The sequence below is a fragment of the Notamacropus eugenii genome, chromosome 6 (genome assembly GCF_028372415.1).
Source record: "Notamacropus eugenii isolate mMacEug1 chromosome 6, mMacEug1.pri_v2, whole genome shotgun sequence".
NCBI classification, from domain to species: Eukaryota; Metazoa; Chordata; class Mammalia; order Diprotodontia; family Macropodidae; genus Notamacropus; species Notamacropus eugenii.
This window is the reverse complement of record NC_092877.1, coordinates 257,157,928-257,178,153: the sequence shown is the minus strand read 5'-3', so window position 1 is coordinate 257,178,153 and position 20,226 is coordinate 257,157,928. Positions and strand designations below refer to the sequence as shown.

The following is a 20,226-nucleotide window of genomic DNA, read 5'->3' as shown; positions in this document are numbered from 1 at the left end:
TGTCCCCTTCTCCCCTACTTTCCTGTAGTGTAAGATAGATTTTCGTACCAAATATAGTGAACATGTTATTCTCTCCTTAAGCCATATGTGAAGAGAGTAAGCTTCCTTTTTTCCCTCTCACCTCCTCCCTTTTCTCCTCCACTGAAAAAGATTTTTCTTATCTCTTTTATGAGTGATAATTTGCCTGTTCCATTTCTCCCTTTCTCCTCCCAATATATTCCTCTTTCACCCCTTAATTTTATTTTTTTATAGATATCATCCCTTCTGATTCAGCTCAACCTGTGCTCTGCGTGTGTGTGTGTGTGTGTGTGTGTGTGTGTGTGTGTGTGTCTGTCTGTCTCTGTATCCTCCACCTATCCAAATACTGAGAAAAGTTTCAAGAGTTACAAATATTATCTTTCCATGTAGGAATGTAAACAGTTCAACTTTAGTAAGTCCCTTATGATTTCTCTTTCCTGTTTAACTTTTCATGCTTCCCTTGATTCTTGTGTTTCAAGTCAGATTTTCTCTTCAGTTCTGGTCTTTTCATCAAGAATGCTTGAAAGTTCTCTATATCATTGAATGTGCATTTTTTTTCCCTTGAAGAATTATACTCAGTTTTGCTGGGTAGGTGATTCTTGGTTTTAATTCCAATTCCTTTGACTTCTGGAATATCCTATTCTAAGCCCTTTGATCCCTTAATGGGTTGCAATATTTTCTCCTTGACCTGGGAACTCTGAAATTTGGCCACAATATTCCTAGGAGTTTCTCTTTTTGGGTCTCTTTCAAGAGATGATTGGTGGATTCTTTCAATATTTATTTTGCCCTCTGGTTCTGGAATATCAGGGCAGTTTTCCTTGACAATTTCATGTCTAGGCTCTTTTTTTGGTCATGGCTTTCAGGTAGTCCCATAATTTTTAAATTGTCTCTCCTGGATCTATTTTCCAGGTCAGTTGTTTTTCCAGTGAGATATTTCACATCATCTGTTTTTTCATTCCTTTGTTTTTGTTTTGCAACTTCTTGGTTTATCATATAGTCATTAGCTTTCCTGAACTCCACTCTCATTATTAAAGAGCTATTTTCTTCAGTGAGCTTTTGAACCTCCTTTTCCATTAGGCTAATTCTGCTTTCTAAAGCCTCTTGTTCTCATTGGCTTTTTGGACCTCTTTTTTCAATTGAGAGCCTATTTTTAAAGGTGTTATTTTCCTCAGCATTTTTTTTGGGTCTCCTTTAGCAAGCTGCTGACTCACTTTTCAAGCTCTTCCATGGCCTGGGCCCATTGTACATTCATGTTGGAGGTACTGGATGCAGAAGCCTTGACTTCCTCTGCTTTGTTCTTCCTCATCCGAAAGGATGGAAGGAAATATTTATTCACCAAGAAAGTAACCTTCTATGGTCTTCCCCCCCCCCCCCCCCCCCCTTTTTGGGCATTTTCCCAGCCAGTTACTTGACTTCTGAATCCTTTGTCAAAAGGAGGGTCCTAGTGCTCCTCCTCACTCCAAGATTGTGCTCAGGGCTGAGGTTCAGATCAGCTGCTCAGTTCCCCCAGGGGCTTTAAGCTGAGTCGCTCCCAGGATGGAAGTTGCTGCCCGACTCGGTCAGTGCCATGCAGTGCTGCCACTCTGCCATTGCTACTGCCGCTGCTGGGGCCCATGCCTAAGGGGACCCTGCTTCCTCTTGCCCAACTGGAAAAGCCCTCTCACTGACCTTTAAAGCTTTTTTTGGAGCTTTTGGGTTGAGGAATCTGAGACCCTCCCTGCTGGAGATTCTGCCCCGGAGGCCTCTTCTGGTCCTGTTCCTCCTGGTGCTGTATGGCCAGGGCTGGTCTCTGCTCTGCTCAGTGTCCCATGGGATAGACCTTCCCTGTTGGTCTTCCAGGTTACCTTTGACTGGAAATCTCTTTCTGTCATTCTGTGGCTTCTGCTGCTCTAGAATTTGTTGAGAGTCATTTTTTACAGGTATTTTATGGACTGTGGCGGAAGAGCTATAGTATATGCTTCTTTCTACTCTGCTATCTTTCTCCACCCCCTGGGATCCATCTTTTTGACTCTGTAGATTTTGTTTTTATCACAGTGACTGTCTTCAACTCCATTTATGGTGGGTTGTCCTGTTAGTATGAAGGCAGGGTTAGGAATTCTAACTGATTTTGGAAGAATGGCAGGAACATACCTTGGAATCAACTACTGTTTTTTTGTTAAACAAATTTATGTAACTTGGTTTTAACTTTTTATATTTGGAAAGTAAAAGATCATATTTATTAACAACTCTTTTCTAAATGTTTTTAGCTTAATAATTTTTAGAATTGGATAGATTTAGCATTCTTTTAGAGGTCCTCAGAAGATATTAGACTTTAGTATTCAGTTCCTTACATTTTCTTTGATTATATTTTTTTTTAGCTTCATAATGAAGATGATAATTCAGAATCACCCACTGTTGAGCCACCATCACCTTCAACACAGATAACACGAACTTCTCCTTCTGGATCTGTACTTGAACCTGAGGCTTCTCCTCCACCTTATAGTAGCATTACTGTGGAAGCAGCTGCGACTTCAGGTAATTTAAGAATTTTGTGTTCATCTCTGATTAGGCATATATAGCTTTTATGAGACAGGGGAAATGTATGCTTGAATACATAATCACAGCTTTTTAAAAAGATGTTATTGGTAGTTGGTGGCAGCATAACTGTTTTTGCTGTGTACTTTGGACAATAATTGGTTAGTTTGAAGTGATGAATTTTTGAGTTTATTACTATTTACAACTCACTTCTGCTTTATTTCTCTGACTGTATCTTTTTCCAAAAAAGGACCCACTTAATGTGTTGTTTGTGTATCTGGTTTTCTTTCTGATGCAACCTTGTGTCATTTTATTTTATGGTGTTCACATGAAATTTAACTGTATAAGTGATTTCCTAGCTCTTTTTCCCATACTAAGGCCCCAGAGTGCTATGAGGAGCATAGAACATGCTATCATACTTTACTTTCTCAAAGAACCATACCTTCCTGATTATTCTGTTTTTGTACTTTCAGAATTTTTCCATTTTATGTATTTGTCAAAAAATTATTTCAAACTTTATCCCAGACAGACTGTATAGTTTATTTCTGTTTTTCTTACTTTCATTGTCATATCACTCTTAAACATCATCTCCTTTAATTTTCTCTGACTCATTGCCTAAGTGCTTGGACCTTTGCTTGTTTATAATTTTGCTTTCATAATTGTTATACTTGCTTTATGTGTGTGAGAGCTGAAAGTTATCTTGTTAAGTCATAATTTTGACATATAGTCCTTTAAAATTTGCAAAGCACTTCATATTAATTACTCCCATTTTCCAGAAGGAAAGAATTCTGTGATAAAGTACTCTGGATCTTGTGTACCTTGATACACATATCCTGACCTCTTGTACATTCTTTACCTTCCTTGTACTTCAGTTTTCCTATCTGTAAAATGAGAGGATTAAATTAGATGGGGAAAGGCCTATCAACTCCATGATTCTAAACTTCCTGAGAGAAGAGAAGTGACATATCTAACTCTACACAAAGCCTGTGTTTGAATAAAAATCTTCAATACATATTGCTTCCCTGTTTTGTTAATCTGCATGCATAATTATTGCTTGTCCTTGACCGGGCCTCTTCATATACTAGATATAAAACCTGGCACACTGTCATGAACAGATGGGCACTGTGTTTTTGTTTGTGGTAACAAAACATTTCTTTTAAAATTTTATACTTATGCATGCTAAATATTCTTCTTTGCATTGCAGAATTTTTCCTTATACTGTGGCATAGTGGAAAGAGGATTGAATTTAGCCAAGTGTGGTGAAATACTCCTGGGGAGACTGAGGCTGACTGAACTCTTGAGATTGGGAGTTCAAAGCTGTAGAGAGTTTTGCTTATCAGTTACTCATACTAATTTCTGCATTAATATGGTGAGCTCCCAGGAAGGGTGCTGGTTGCCTAAGGAACTGACCTGGTTTAGAGATGGAACAGGTGAAAGTTCTCATGCTGATTATAGTGGATTGTACCTGTGAGTAGCCCTTGCACTTACAGCCAAAGCCAGATAGGTAGAACCTAGTGTTTATGTTGTTGTTGGCTTTTTTAAAAAGATTTTTTAAAGAGGACCTGGGTTTGAATTCTGGCTCTTCTACTTGCTCCTTGAGGACCTTGGACAAGTCATTTTATTTCTCTGGGCTTTAGTTTTCTCAGTTACAGCATCAAGTGGTTCAATTAGTTAACCTTTAATGTTCTTCAGCCCTAAATGTGTGAATCTGTAAGCATGGTTTTCATTTAATTTTCTTTGATAATATCATAAAGTTGATTTTCAGGTCACCTTGAATAGAAAATACAAGAAACCTTTTCAACTCTTTTGAAGTCATTGTGGTTTGGATGATGGTAAATGCTTATTTAAAGTCCCGTATTCCCAATTCCATTACACTGTCTGGTATAGAATATATCACATTAATTTATCCAAGGATGATTATGCATCTTAAGTGTGGCAAAAAATTTCTGATTATATATAATACATATATTTGTCAATGATATCTATGCTTTTTATTCCTTTTCATTTTTTGATATGTTATTAAATCTGAGTTGGTGATATTCTTATGCTGAAGAGAGAATAATAAAAAAGAAGAAAAGAATTGAAGCCTGGAAAAATAGTGTTAAATCCTTCTGCTGTTCCCAACACATTTCTTGGGGTATAATCTCAAATGTTTTTCTCTTAGTCTGTTTTAAGAAAAATGTCAGAGGTTTGTTTTTTCTTAGACATTTATGTTTTGTATGTTGTTTCTGCTCATCTTTCCCTTCTCAATTTTATTTTAATCAGACTTTTTTGATTGTACCCATACATTTAAGCTTTTGTTTTTTTTATTTAATGATCCATTACAATATTCATTTAGTAGTACATTGGTTTAAAGATAAACAAAACTAATGCTTTTGGACATCTTAGGGCTCAATGTTCTTCCTGAGGTGTTTATGAGTCTAGAACTTATTATTGTTGAGTTGTGACCCCATTTGGGGTTTTCTTGAGAGAGATAATGGAGTGGTTTGCCATTTCCTTTGCCAGCACATTTTACAGATGAGGAACTGAGGCAAACAGGGTGAAGTGACTTGTCTAGGGTCACACAGTTATTCATTGTCTGAAGCTGTATTTAAACTCCTGACTCCAGTGCCAACACTCTATCCACTTTGCCACCCAAGCTGCCCCACTAAAGTCTTGAACTAGTTTTTTGTTAATAACTCAGGTTTTAGTTTATTCATTGATTTACTTTTCGCAATTTTTTGTATTCTTCCGTAGTTTTTTTTTCTCCCTAAATTTAGCTCCAAAAATTAGTTTATCCCCAAACTTCTGAGCATATTTTACTTTGTAAATATCATTTAGGTGTTTGCAGTAATGCTTTTTAGAATTAAAAGTGGCAATAGCCTTCATTCGTTTGACTATTACAGTACATTTCAGGGAAGCACTAATTAGTAGATGCTTTAAAACATTGTGAGTAAATAAATATTGACACTCTCCATAACTGGAGCACCTGATGAAAATTTTGATGCATTTATTTGCCCAACCCCCACTCCCATGCATATTATATTTTAGGGATTGATTGCCATTCTGTGCTGATCACTCAGGAAATGTTACTGAAAGTAGGAATCATAGTCTACAAGACTGCTCTAAAATTGACATAAAGCTTTGTATCTGGTATGCTGTGTGTCATTGGATAGTTGGTATAGACAAACTGGGACCATACACTTCAGTAAATCTGTGATCTCATAGATGAAGGTACTTCTTCCATTGGTACAGTTCACAACTCAGTCATTCCTTTTTATCTTATATAATTTTTGTTCCTATGCTTCCAAAAATCCTCCATTAATCTCTACCCAAGAAGACTGTAAATATGATTGAGATTGTGGTTTTCAAGCATTGTTTTATTATTTTTACAGTTACTGTTGTAATTGTGCCTTTCACAAAAGGTAGGGCTTGAGGTATCAATATTATGATGAAAATTTCCAGTTTTACTAAATGGTGTAAAGCACTGTTGGTGTGGTGAAGTAGTGAGTTTAGAATGAAAAAAGTCATTGTTTAATAGGGTTATTCAAGTCAACTTCTTAAGTTTCTTTCTGTTGAAGTTTCACACTTCTATGCCTAAATTTACAAAGACAAAAAAAGGAATTGTAGACTACCATTACATTATTAAAAATAATATCACCTTGTGGATTTGTACAGTGCATTTTCTGAATCATTTGATTCTTAGAACCTCCTAATAAGGTAGAAGGAAAGCAGATGGTAAAACAAAAGCATATGATTTTTAAAAAGCTTAAGTGCTTTTATGGTCTTTTAGTTGTCATTCCCCCCTCACCTCAGTTCATTACACTTAATAAGAAAGATCAGAGATATTATCCCGAGAAGATGTCCCCTTCAAGGAATATACCTCACATCTTTTTTTAAAAATTATTTTATTTGTTTTCAGTTTTCTATAATTACTTCCATACAACTTAGATTTTTTCCCTTCCTTCCCCCTTCCTTCCCTACTCTCTCCCTGAGATGACGTGCAATCTTATATAGGTTCTACACATACATTCCTATTAAATACATTTTCACCCTAGTCATGTTGCATAGAAGAATTAAAATGAATGGAAGAAACCCTATAACAAAACAAAACAAAACATAACACAAGAGAAAATGGTCTGCTTCATTCTGCGATCCATTCTGCGATTTCTCTGGATGTGGAAGGCATTTTGCCTCAAGAGTTCATTGGAAATTTTTTAGGTCCTTGCAATTGCTGTGAAGGACTAAGTCTACCAGAAAAATTCCCCACACACTGTGGTTGTTGCTGTGCACAAAGTTCTCCTGGTTCTGCTCCTTTCACTCAGCATCAGTTCATATAAGTCCTTCCAGGCCTCTCTGAAGTCTTCCTGTTCATCATGTCTTATAGCACAATAGTATTCCATTACATTCATATACCATAACTTGTTCAGCCATTCTCCAGTTGATGAGTATCCCCTTGATTTCCATTTTTTGGCCATCACAGAGAGAGTTGCTATAAATATTTTTGTACATATGAGACCCTTTCCCATTTTTAGGATTTCTTTGGGATACAGTCCTAGAAGTGATATTGCTGGGTTAAAGGGTGTGCACATTTTTGTAGCTCTTTGGGCATAGTTTTGCGCTGCAGAATGGTTGGATCAGTTCACAGCCCCACCAACAATGAATTAGTGTTCCAAGTCTCCCACATCTTCTCCAACATTTATCATCTTCTTGTTTTGTCATGTTAGCCAATCTGATAAGTGTGATGTGGTATCTCAGAGTTGTTTTGATATGCATCTCTCTAATCAATAGTGATTTAGAGTATTTTTTCATATGACTATAGATAGCTTTAATTTCTTCCTCTGAAAACTGCCTGTTCATGTCCTTTGACCAGTTATCAATTGGGAAATGGCTTGTAGTCTTGTAAATTTGACTCAGTTCTCTATATATTTTAGAAATGAGGCCTTTATCACAGGTGCTAGTTGCAAAAATTCTTTCCCAGTTTTCTTTGTTCCTCCCAATCTTGGTTGCATTGGGTTTGTTTGTGCAAAAACTTTTCAATTTCATGTAATCAAAATTATCCATTTTGCACTTCATAATGTTTTCTATCTCTTGTCTGATCAAAAATTTCTCCATTCTCCGTAAATCTGACAAATACACTATTCCTTGCTGCCCTAATTTGTTTATAGTATCAGTCTTTATACCTAGATCATGTATCCATTTGGACTTTATTCTTGTGTATGGTATCAGGCATTGTTCTATACCCAGTTTCTGTCACACTGTTATCCAGTTTTCCCAGCAATTTTTTTCGAACAGTGAGTTCTTATCCCAGAAGTTGGGGTCCTTGGGTTTATCAAACAGTAGATTGCTATATTCATTGACTACTATGTCTTGAGTACCTAACCTATTCCACTGATCTACCCCTCTGTTTCTTAACCAGTACCAAGTAGTTTTGATGATTGCTGCTTAGTAATACAATTTGAGATCTGGTAGGGCTAGACCACCTTCCCTAGCATTTCTTTTCATTAGTTCCCTTGATATTCTGGACCTTTTGTTCTTCCAGATGAATTTTGATGTTATTTTTTCTAGCTCTGGAAAATAATTATCTGGTAGTTTGATTGGCATGGCACTGAATAAGTAAATTAATTTAGATAGAATTGTCATTTTTATTATATTGGCTCAGCCTACCCATGAGCAACTGAGGTTTTTCCACTTACTTAGATCTAACTTTATTTGTGTTAAAAGTATTTTGTAATTGCATTCATATAGTCCCTGGGTTTCTTTTGGCAGGTAGACACCCAGATATTTTATAGTGTCTACCCTAGCTTTAAATGGGATTTCTCTTTCTATCTCTTGCTGTTGGGCTTTGTTAGTAATATATAGGAATGAAGATGATATATCTGGGAATATACCTTACTTTTGAGAATGTAGCAAGCCTCCTCAGATTATAAACACCAATTGTGTCTGTTATATTTTCAGGTTTGGGTTTCTTTGAGTAAATTTTAGTGAGTTTACCATGCATGTCATAGTTTTTGGTTCCCTTCACATTAACATTCTGGCATTGACGCATTAGCATACAGTATTACCCAAACTCTAGAAATCTTTTTGACCATTTTATTTTATTTCATTTTAGTTATCCCTTCCACATTGTGGCTTTCTCCATTGTGGTTTTGACATATCACTGATTGGGATAAGAACTCAAATGAGAATTTTGGGGGGAGTTTTATGGAAGCCTCAGAGAATTTACGAAGGCTGCAGATGACACAGAAAAAGTTTAGAAATACAGAAATGCATAAAACATGTATAGCTTGCATAATATCAACATATTTTATCTTTTAATACAATAAATATGCACAGTTTTCTTTTTTAAAGTTAAAAGAAGTACAAAGTTAAAGTTTGGAAAAAACATGAAAACTAAGTAGATGACATACAAAGGCTAGTATTTTTACTTAACAGTGACCTACTATGACCTGTGACCAAATGTCCAATGCAAATTTTACAATAAGGTACTGTAAATACTCCATAAAAGAAAAAAAATTCAGACTCCTTCTGTGATATGAAGAGAGCCAAAAGGTTTTGCACAGATTTTCCAGATTGTGGGAGCTCTGTGTCTAACCCCTTGTGGTGTGGGAGGGATAATTGTATTTGGTGCTTTCTCTTCCTTTCTTCCTTTTTCTTTTTATGTTCTTGCTTCTCACATCATCATTCAACTGAAACTGCTCTTTCTAAAGTTACTGTGTTCTCCTAAATTGCCAAACTTAATGGCCTTTTCTTAGTTCTCATTGTTCTTGACCTCTTTGAGGCAGCCTTTGACATTAAGTGACCCTTTTCTCTTAATTCTCTCTTCTCTCTAGGTTCCTGTGATACCATTTCTGTAGACTGGTTTTCCTGTCTTTTGCAGATGACTCCTCAGTCACATTTGCTGAATCTTGATTTGGGTCACAACTGCTAAAACAACCAGCAAACAGTTGTAGGGAAACTAAAGTCCAAAGATAATACCTAATTTGATTAAGCTTGCACAACTTTATTGATAAAACTGAAACTGGAATACAAGCCTATTAGCTCTCAGTCTGGTGTTAGTTTTGCTATGCCATAATACTTACTAATATTATAGTATGCTGCAAAGATGACGACACATTTTATAATTGGAAAATAGACAGGGTGAAGTGCTTTTGGTATCTCTTTTGTTTTTCATGCCTAAAATCCTAAAGTAAAAAGTTTAACTTATAGTTTTTATGGTTATTTAAATATCATAATACCTCTTTAGAAAATAAGTAACATAAATAGCTGTTCTATTTAATTATTTTGTATATAGTCACTCCTGATTTTTGAAATAATTCTTCCTTGGAAACAGTAATTCAACAAATATTTATTAATTATTTATACATATATATTTACCTAATAAGATATGCTAGATGTTGGGCCCCATTTGGTCTTAGAAATCTAGGAAGGGGAGATAAACCAATATGAAGGTGACTTTTAAGGCATAGTCAGAATTGATAAGGAAGGGATGAATCACTTCTAGATAGAAAGACAAGGGAGGATGTAAGCATTTGTGGTAGGTTGGATATTAGCTGGTAAGATAGGAGATGGATGTCATCTCACATCTAGGGAATAATGTGAATAAAGGTATATAGATAGGAAGACTTGGAATGTTTTCAAGTACATAGTCCAGTTTGGCTGGAATATAGACTATGTAAGCAAGAGTCCTGTGAGATAAGACTGCAAAAGTAGATTGAAATTATATTATGAAAGAGTTTCAATATCAGACTAAAGAGTATAGATTTCATTCAATCCTTAGTGATATGTCCTTAAAGATTTTTCAGTAATAGAGTGTCATGATTAAAGCTGTACATTAGGAAAATGAAATAACATTTTTATAGACTAGCTTGTAGGGCATTTTACACTGAAGACAGATTAAAATAGGAGGCAATAGAGACCTGAACCAGAATTATAGGCTCTCAGATATTACTAGAAGGCAGAAGGGATTGGTGAGATCACTTAGTCTAACTCCGTTATTTTTTAGATAAAGACCCCTAGGCCGCAGACAATACAAGTTGCCTGATATTACAGTTAATAAATGTTAAAGCTGAAGTTTCCTTGCTTTCCAATCTAGTGTACGTTCTACTTTCTTACTCTGCCTCTTTTATGGTAACAGCAGTAGAGTGGGAAAGCTTCAAAATAGTTGTAAAATATCTTTACAGATTAAAAAAAATTCAACCTTAAATTATTTTAGTTCCTTTTCTCCTTGGGCTACATAGCTATATAGATAATTTTTGTAAATTATCATTGATGTAGAATTGTACAATGTACAAAATTGTACAATATGTACAAAAATGATTTCACATACTTTGCCTTTGATGTTTATCTTTTTTTTTTTCTTCAGAAACAGAAACTCACAGCGAATTTTATCCTGTGCCACCACCTTACAGTGTAGCTACCTCTCTTCCTACGTATGATGAAGCAGAGAAGGCCAAAGCTGCTGCAATGGCAGCTGCTGCAGCTGAAACATCTCTTAGAGTAAGAAAAATACTTATCACTCTTTCTAGAAATGCTGTTTTTGTTTGTCTTTGGCCATTCTCTATCTCTTGTCTGCAGTAGAATTGCCCCATCCTCCAGCTATCTTTAATGTTTGAATCCTTCCTTTCAGGGAACCTTCTTTTATCCAGCTTCTTGAGATCATTTCTTCTGCTTGAGACTTCTCAGCAGTTTTTCTGGACTCCTCCTTTGTGTTTATCACATTCTTTCTTGTATAATAGTTTTTGGTGTGTTTTTCTTACCTCCCATATTATATTTTAAACTTAGTGATATTATTTTTATATTTTCTACACCTATTGTGATGGATGCCTTGAATCATGAAATCATTTGACTTTGGATGATATTAAGGAAATAAACAAGAGCAATCCATCCTTGTTTAGGTCCATATTAAATCTGAAGGGTAAATAGCCGATGCAGTTTTAAGAGCCTAACCTGATTAAGTCAAATATTCTAACACTACCATTATTAAAAAAAAAACACTATATAAAACACTATTAAAAAAAGTATGATGCACTGCCAAGTGTTGTAGGAGAAGTTAGATGCCAGTCCATCCTCTGGTAGCTTACCACCTGAACAGATAGCACATTGATATGGATGCACATTTATAGGATATATAGAGATAAAAAACATTTAAGAAATACATTGATAGCTAGTAAGGTACATATGTTATATGTAGTTGAAGAGAGTGATCTCAGAAGTTAACTCTACCTCTCTATTGGTCTGTGAATAGTTTCATAATCCATTAAAACTTAGTGGTTGGAAAAGGTGAACTTACAGGAGCTGTTTAAAAGCTCAGTGAACTGGAGTGAGTTTTAATAAAAGGTAGGATGTCGCAGTCATAAGGAGGTTTGGGATTTGTGCTCAGGGTGAGCACAGAGGGTGAAATGTGTTACAGGAAAAAACAAATGAAATAAGACAGTCCAGGATGCTTTTGAATTGACCTTTTAAGAGCTTAGACTTAAGAAAATGCAAAATGACAGCAAAATTATAATGTGTAATAATTAAAAGAAGTATAAAATAACTTTGGCAATAGCTGGAGGATAAGTTAAAGGCAAGCCATCTGGTAAGGAGGAGGCTACAGTACTCTAGGCAAGAGAGGACAAGTTTCTAGGGCTTTGGCAGAGAAGAAAAGACAAATCAAGAGTATAAGTTTAGGTGAAAAAGAAAAGCAGCATTATTAGTTACCTAATTAGTTAGATAGCTATAGGCTAATGATGACTCAAAGATCACTCTTAAATTCTTGACTTGGAGTGTGATAATATTACTTCTTGTGATGGAAAAGTTTGGCACAGAGAATCAGTACCAAAGGAATATATGAGATTAAATGTGTTGATCTTTATATTCTAAGTTAATTATGAAATGGACAGTCCAAAATATAAAATGCTGTGGGCTCATGATAGAAAATTTGGAGTAGGGGGGGGCTCTGTTGTTCTTTCTCCTTGATGATGGGTCTCACGGGTCTAGGGATGGAAAGGAAAAACCCAAATAGTTCCTGCCCTCAGGGTATTTTAATTTTCTAATGGGATACAGCATGTACATAGACATAAATACAAGAAACTTGTATTTATATGTCTAAGAGAGAGGGAGAAACATTAACAACTAGGGTGATCAAGGAAAGCTTCATGGAGGAGTTTAGTAACAGAGTCATGAAGATAAATAAAGATTTTGAGATGGAGGTAGAGGGGAGGTGTAGTGGGAAGGGTCAGCTAAGTTCAGAAATAGCCAATGATACTGTTTGGCTAGTATGTTTATTGTATGGAGGAGAATAAGCTGAAATAAATCAAGAAAGCTAGGTTAAAGTAAGCTTGTGAAGGGCCTTAAATACCAGGCTGAGGAGTTTGTATTTTATGCTACACACTAAAGGGAGCTACTGAGTGTTTTTGAGCAGGGCAGTGAAATGATTAGACCTTCTGCTTTAAGATGATTATTTTGGTAAGTATATGGAGGATGAAGTGGAGAGGAGAGAGACTGAGAGATTGTTTTGGCAGCTGTGTGGAAGAGGGAGAGATTAGAAACAAAGGGATCATTTAGGAACCCAAGCAACAACAACTAGGATTAGTTGTGTGTGTTCGTCCTTTGTTGCCGAAGAAGACCATGCCATCAGAGAAATGATAACATGACTTGCACTTGACTTTGTTTTGAGTGAGGAAGGACTGTGCAGGTAACCAGCCTCACTTCTCCTCCAGAGCCGTCTGAATCCAGTGACCAGGTATTCATCAGGATGACTGGAGATGACCCAGGATGAGACAGTTGGGGTTAGGTGACTTGCCCAAGGTCACACAGCTAGTGAGTGTCAAGTGTCTGAGGTGAGATTTGGACTCAGATCCTCCTGACTCCTGCACTGGTGCTCTATCCACTGCACTGTATCAGTGTAGGGAAAGACAGAGGTGGATATGATAGATGTTATAGAACTAGAACTCACAAGACTCGGGGATTAATTGAATGTGGCAACTGAGGAAGACAAAAAAAGTTGAAGTATGATGACTCAGATTATGAACTTGGATGATTAATAAATGTTTATTGAGTTGGAACTGAATGACTAGAAGGATAGTGCCTTCAACAAAGATTGGGAAGGTTATAAGATGATGGCAGCAGCATAAGAAAGACATTTGGTTATTGTCCATTGAAAGAAAAGTACCCATTTCTGACATATATTAGTGACACCTCATCAGTTGCTCTACTTCTTGAAGGGCCTAGAGCAATGATTATCCAAGACAGGTATGGCTGTACTTATGGTTGGAGTGCTTGACTTGATAAATATAGTTCCTTGGGAATATGAGCAAAGGACTTCATACTTAGGAATGGTTATGTGTATGTTTGTATATGAGAGTCAATAAGCATTTATTAAGCACCTATTATGTACCAGACACTGTGCTAAATACTGGGAATACAAAGAGAGGCCAAAGACAGTCCTTTTCCTCAAGGAGCTAACAATTTAATGATGGAGTCAACAAGCAAACAAATTGAAGAGTTATGTAATTGAGGAGGGGCAGTGTAAGAAGCCTGGGCAGATGGAGATAGGGTATGAAAGATTTTGAGTAGTAAGCAGAGGATTTTGTATTTAATCTTAGAGCCCTGGAGGTGATAGGGAGCCGCTGGATTATTGAATTGGAGGGTGACATGGTCAGACCTGTGCTTTAAGGAAGTCACTTTGGTGGCTGAGTGGAGGATAGACTGAAATGGAGAGACTTGTAGCAGACAGACCAACCAGCAAACTATTTCAAAAGTCTAAGCAAGGGGAAATTAGGGTCTGTATCAGGGTAATGACAGTATGGGAGGGGAGAGGAAAACAGAGAGTTGTTATAAAGGTGAAATTGGCAGGTCTTGGCAACAGATTGGCTATAGGGGGTGACAGACATGTAGAAATCAAAGATATAACCTGTACTGTAGGCTTGGGGGGTAATGGGAGGATGATAATGCCTTTGGTAATAATAGGAAAGAGTTTAGGGACAAAGATAATGAGTTCCATTTAAAATATGTTGAGGTTAATATATCTACTGGACATCCAGTTTGAGATGTCTGAAAGACAATTGGAGATGTGAAGGTGGAGGTCAGGTGAGAACTGGGTAGGTAAATTTTAGAATCATCAGTGTAGAGAGCTGATGAAATTACCAAGTGAAATAGTATAGGAGAAGAGAAGAGGCCCTGTGGGACATCCAAGGTTAGTGTGCTTGACATGGATTAAGATTCAGTAAAGGAGACTGAGCAGGAATGGTTTAGATGTAAGAGGAGAACCAAAAGAGAGTGCTGACCAGAAAACCTAGAGAGAAGAGCATGTCAAAGAGCAGGGGGTGATCAAGTGTCAAAAATTGCAGAAAAGTCAAGAAGAATGAGGATGGAGAAAAGGCCATGAATTTGGCAGTTAGATTATGGGTAACTTTGAAGAGAGCAATTTGAGTTTGTAAGTTTTGTAGGGGTTAAGAAGAGAGCGAGAGGTGGGAAAGTGAGGCATCTGTAGTAGACTTCATTGTTCAACCACTAACCTGAAGAGAAAGAGGACAAAAGCAGGGATAGAAGGTTCAAGTGGGAGCTTTTGAGGATAAAGGAAATGTGGGCATGTTTGTAAGCAGTAAGGAAGGATCCAGTAGAGTGAGAAAGCTTGAAGAAAAGTTGTTCAGGTGCTTGAATGATGGCCCTTGGAAGCAATCTTTCTTTTACACGCACAGGCAGTTGGATTTTAACAAATCCAAGCTAAGCAAGGAAGTTGAGTTTAAACTAGGTCAATAAGATCCCTTCCATCTCTAAAAGTCTGCGATTAAAACATATTTTCTAGATTTATCTTGCATTATTTTTTCAGTTGCTGTTCTACCCTAGAATGTTCATATTAATTTATGAGAGAAGGGCAAAGCAGTTTTAAGGAAGGAAATATTAAGATTGAGCTTAGTTTGTCACTGAGTCATTTTTCAGTCATGTTTGAATCTCCATGACCTCATTTGGGGCTTTCTTGCAGAGATACTGGAATAGTTCGCTGTTTCCTTCTCCAGCTTATTTTACAGATGAGGAACTGAGGCAAACAGGGTTAAGTGACTTGCCCAGGGTTACTTCACAAGTAAGTGTCAGAGGATGGATTTGAACTCAGGAAGAAGAGTCTTCCTGAGTCTAGGAGTGGCACTCTATCCACTGTGTCACCTAGTTGGCCTAGTTTAATCCACCACAGTTTTTATTCAGAATTTTAAGGTAAAGCAAATAATTTCTAAGTCTTGTATTATAATCCCAAATGAGAGAAGTACCTATTCTGTGTACCATGGGTAAAAAAAAATAGTGCCTCAGCTATTCTTTCTTTTTACTTACTAGCTAATTTGTTTTTTAATTTTGCTTTCAGTGTTCTACAATCACTTCCATGTATCTTAGACTTTTTTCCTCCCTTTCCTTTTCCCTTCCTATTCCCTCCCTGAGATGGCGTGCAATCTTATATAGGTTCTACACATACATTCCTATTAAATACATTGTCACCTTAGTCATGTTGCATAGAAGAATTAAAGTGAATGGGAGAAACCATAAAACAAAACAAAACATAACACAAGAGAAAATGATCTGCTTCATTCTGCGATTCAGTTCCATAGTTCTTTTTCTGGATGTGGAAGGCATTTTGCCTGAAGAGTTCATTGGGAATTTTTTAGGTCCTTGCATTGCTATGAAGGACTAAGTCTACCAGAAAAATTCCTCACACACTGGTTGCTGCTGTTTACAAAGTTTTCATTTTCATCACTTCTTATAGCACAATAGTATTCCATTACATTCATATATACCACAACTTGTTCAGCCATTCCACTGGTGGACATCCCCTTGATTTCCAGTTTTTGGCCACCACAAAGAGCTGCTATAAATATTTTTGTACATGTGGGACCCTTTCCCATTTTTATGATCTCTCCCACATCTTCTCCAACATTTATCATCTTTGCTGTTTTGTCATGTTAGCCAATTTGATAGGTGTCATGTGGTATCTCAGAGTTGTTTTGATTTGTATTTTGTCATAGGATTATAGATAGCTTTAATTTCTTCCTCTGAAAACTGCCTGTTCGTATCCTTTGGCCATTTATCAATTGGGGAATGACTTGTATTCTTGTAAATTTGACTCATTTCTCTATATATTTTAGAAATGAGGTCTTTATCACAGACACTAGTTGCAAAAATTCTTTTCCAGTTATCTGCTTCCCTCCTGATCTTGGTTGTATTGGGTTGCCTCAGCTATTCTTGAAAATACTTCTTTGGAAATAATTTTCTGATTAAATTATGATGAAAAGATGTCTTGAGGTTTTACTCTTTTAAATCTTTGTGAGGTAATATATTCCTATGGTACTCAATAATTAACATGTACATTTAAAGTATGAGGGGGAAAAGTAACTTTTTTAAAATAAGAGTTTAAATAACTTATTTTAAATAAGAATTTGAAAATTTAGAATTTTGAGTGACTATGACTATGACTGTGGTAGTGCCAAGAAACTCAAAATGTTGACATTGTTTAGTTTATGTATTATAAGTAATTTTCACAATTTTTAGTTTTTATCTTATATTTTTCTGTTTTATTGTTTTACATGCTTAGCACGGACAGTTTAGGGAGTCTAGGAGTCTATTTGATGAAATATTCCTGCACTCACCAGAGGTACGGTACAGTTCTACATAGTTTAGACTTTGTGATAATTTTTTTTCTGGCAAATAAATGTATTTTGTGTTTCAGTAATGTTGCTCTTACCATAAAATATTCATTTACAATTTTTTTTATAATTTTGAGTTAGCATTTGACCTCCTCAATATTGTAAATTTTTATATAAAGTTGATTTTAATAGACTACTTTTGTTTCTTTTTGTTAATGAATGACCATTTACAACTCAGTTAAAGTTATGTTAATAAAAATTATTGCATAGGTTCCTTGAGGACAGAGATCAGTTATTTATCTTTATGTCTCAGTCTCCGCCTCTAAGGCCCCTGCCATCCTTCCCTTATGCCATTATAGTGAATCATACGTTGTGGGTACTTTATAAGTGTTGAATAAAAAAGAGAACCAAAAAAGGGCACTCATACCTTAGAAAGTAGGCCCTATGTTTTCTGATCCTTTCCCCTACTGGTTTAATACAGGATCACTGGATAATCTTCCAGTAGAAAATCCAGAGTTTATCCTTTATGGTCATTTAAAAACACAAGGTTGTAAATTTTCAGCCCCAAATCACAAAACTAATAACTAAGATGACCCAGATTCTTCACTGTTCTTGTCCTAGTTACATTGATACAAAGAATCAGCTTATTTGTAGACTAATAGGTATGATAAAATGGATTCAATGTAGTTAAACTAGCCATCAAGCAAAATTTTCATGTGAAAAATTAACAGGTATCTTAAATAGAAAAAATAAGATTAAGTAAACTTGTTATACAGTTGAAAAAAGCCTTGTCATGAATAATTACAAAGTGAAGTAAAACCTGTGATGTTATTTAATAGGCAATGTTATCTTGCTACAGAATTCCCTCTTTGATTTTAGTTATGTGTTTACCCACATCCTGCTTTTAACTGCTAGTGTGATTTTCCTAGGGTTCAAGTTCAGCCATGCCACCCTCTACTCCAGTAAATGCCAGTTGCCTCCCTATCATCTATAGGATCAAATATAATATATTAGGGCTTTCAAAGCCCTTCCTAATTGACTCCCCCTGCTTTCTAGGCTTCTTCTAACTTCTGTCTTCCCCTCCCCGACCCTCCAGTGCCCTCTTGATTCCAGTGGTGGCCTCCGTGCTGTTCTGGGAACAAGGCCCTCCATCTCTCTTGCCTCTGGATGTTTTCTCTAGCCTTTTCCTGTGTCTCAAATCCTCTCCCTCCTTGCCCTTGGCTTCTTTCAAGGCCTGACTAAAATAGGAAGTCTTTCCCAATCCCTCAATGCTAGGTCCTCCGTGTTGTTGTGGATTATTTTGTATTCATCCTGTACATAGCTTGTTCGTACATGGTTGTTGCACATTGTCTTCCCCGTTTGACTGGCTCATTGAGCCAGGGCTTCAGTGGGCACTTCATAAATGTTTATTGACTGACTGACTAGCTTCACAAACCTTAAAAGGCTGTACAAATATCAACTAGTGTTTATTATTGTTGTTGTTACTGTTGTGGCTGTTGTCATTGAATCCTGAGACTGAGAAACCGTCTAAATGTGTGTATCCTGTGAGAGATCCTACCTGAACTTTAGCGTCCACTGGTCCAGACTTGAATTTGCCAACTTTCTCATCTTTTCCCCATTTTCCATCGCTTGATTTTGATTTCCATCTAATTAGGATCATAAAATCTAGAGCTGGAGGGGATGTTACAAATTATCCAGCCTGACCCTTTCTTTTTAGAAAAAATTAGGAGGCTAGAGAGGTTAAGTAAGTTGCCAAAATTACACAAGTAGCAAATTGCAGAGCTGGGTTTCAAATTCCGTTATTCCAATTCCATATTCAGTATTCTTGTTCATTGCTGCATCTTCAAGTTCGTTTCTAGAAAGAGCAGACAACCTGATTTGGGAAGATTTTGACTGTGAAATGAGGACGTTAGTGTTACTAAACCCCTCAGTCATTAGTTTTCCATTATTGTGTTTATGACTATAATCTCCTAGTGTCCAGAGGATGTACAGAAGAATTTACATTTGATTACTTACTGAACTAGAATTTTAGTTTTAGGTTAAACAGAGCATTTGGTATGGAAATTTCTGACTTCAGACTTTTATGAAGTTTTCCATAGAAAATGATCATCTGATTTAGATTGATTCTAAGACCTTTTAATCTAGTTTTGCACACAACCAGCCATTCTTTTATCAAGAGTATTGATTTATAATAGACAGATTTTTAAAAAACTTTATTTCTATTTGCAATCTGCATGCATACCTCTTTGGTGGGCTGGTTTTAAATAAAACATTTCAAAATTAATTTGAAGTAAAAATAAATATAAATGTCCATGAAAGTCTGACATTCTATTTTTCATCACTTTCAAGATGTATGATTCAGGACCAAAGTAAAGTTCTTTTTCCCTCCTTCCCTCCCTCCCTGCTGAGCTTCAGGCTGTGATCAGAATGAGTCATCCTATATACCCTTTCCTCTAGAATCTTTGAGGCCTTACCAGAAACATTTCCTCTGGCTCTCCTTACTGCTCATTCCGTTTTACACAGCTGGATACTATTTGAAGCCCCCTTTAGGTCAAAGCTTATTTTAGCCAGAAATTATAACTTGATTTAGAGAGAAGGCACCCAGATTTTTTTTTTCAGTTACGTTTTCTGACTTGCCACAGGGAATTCTATTCCATTGCTGTTCGTGCTTTAGTGTTGTGTGGGTATGAGCTGGCTGTACTGTAGCCAAGCAGTACCTCAAATGCCACTATGCACAGCTTTTGTCTGTACACAGTTGAAAGTAGATAAAAGTGAAGCATGCCAAAGTGCTCTCAAAAAATGTTTCAACCTTTTTTTCTGCATTTTTTTTTTTAATTGCTTGGTGGTGACACCCTCACTCTGCCCCTCCAATAAAAACCCAAACCAAATGAACCAGTCCTCTATAGTTAAGTAAATGGAAGCCACTGTTAAGAAAGTGCGGTTGGCGTTGACTCTCCAGAATCCACTCAGTGGGGTAGGATATTTCATGAATAGAATTTCCAAAAGGAGTGAGTAGACTGGAAAGTATAAAACTTTAGACATAAAGATAGGTATAAACTTATGCGTAGCTATTCATAATTAGCTATACATTTCCCTTGTCCTT

General features: G+C 36.4%; 1 protein-coding gene across 2 annotated transcripts in view; it reads left to right on the top strand.

The window, feature by feature from the left end:
- Window positions 1-20,226, top strand: part of NDFIP2 (Nedd4 family interacting protein 2) — a 109,913-nt gene that overhangs the window by 46,689 nt on the left and 42,998 nt on the right. Inside the window, exons 2-4 of one of the 2 annotated variants that reach the window (XM_072622145.1) lie at window positions 2,376-2,532; window positions 10,877-11,010; window positions 17,072-17,131. In XM_072622145.1, coding sequence (XP_072478246.1) covers window positions 2,376-2,532; window positions 10,877-11,010; window positions 17,072-17,131 — 351 coding nt within the window. The remainder of the gene's footprint in view (window positions 1-2,375; window positions 2,533-10,876; window positions 11,011-17,071; window positions 17,132-20,226) is intronic. The other variant, XM_072622146.1, reaches the window with a different exon arrangement.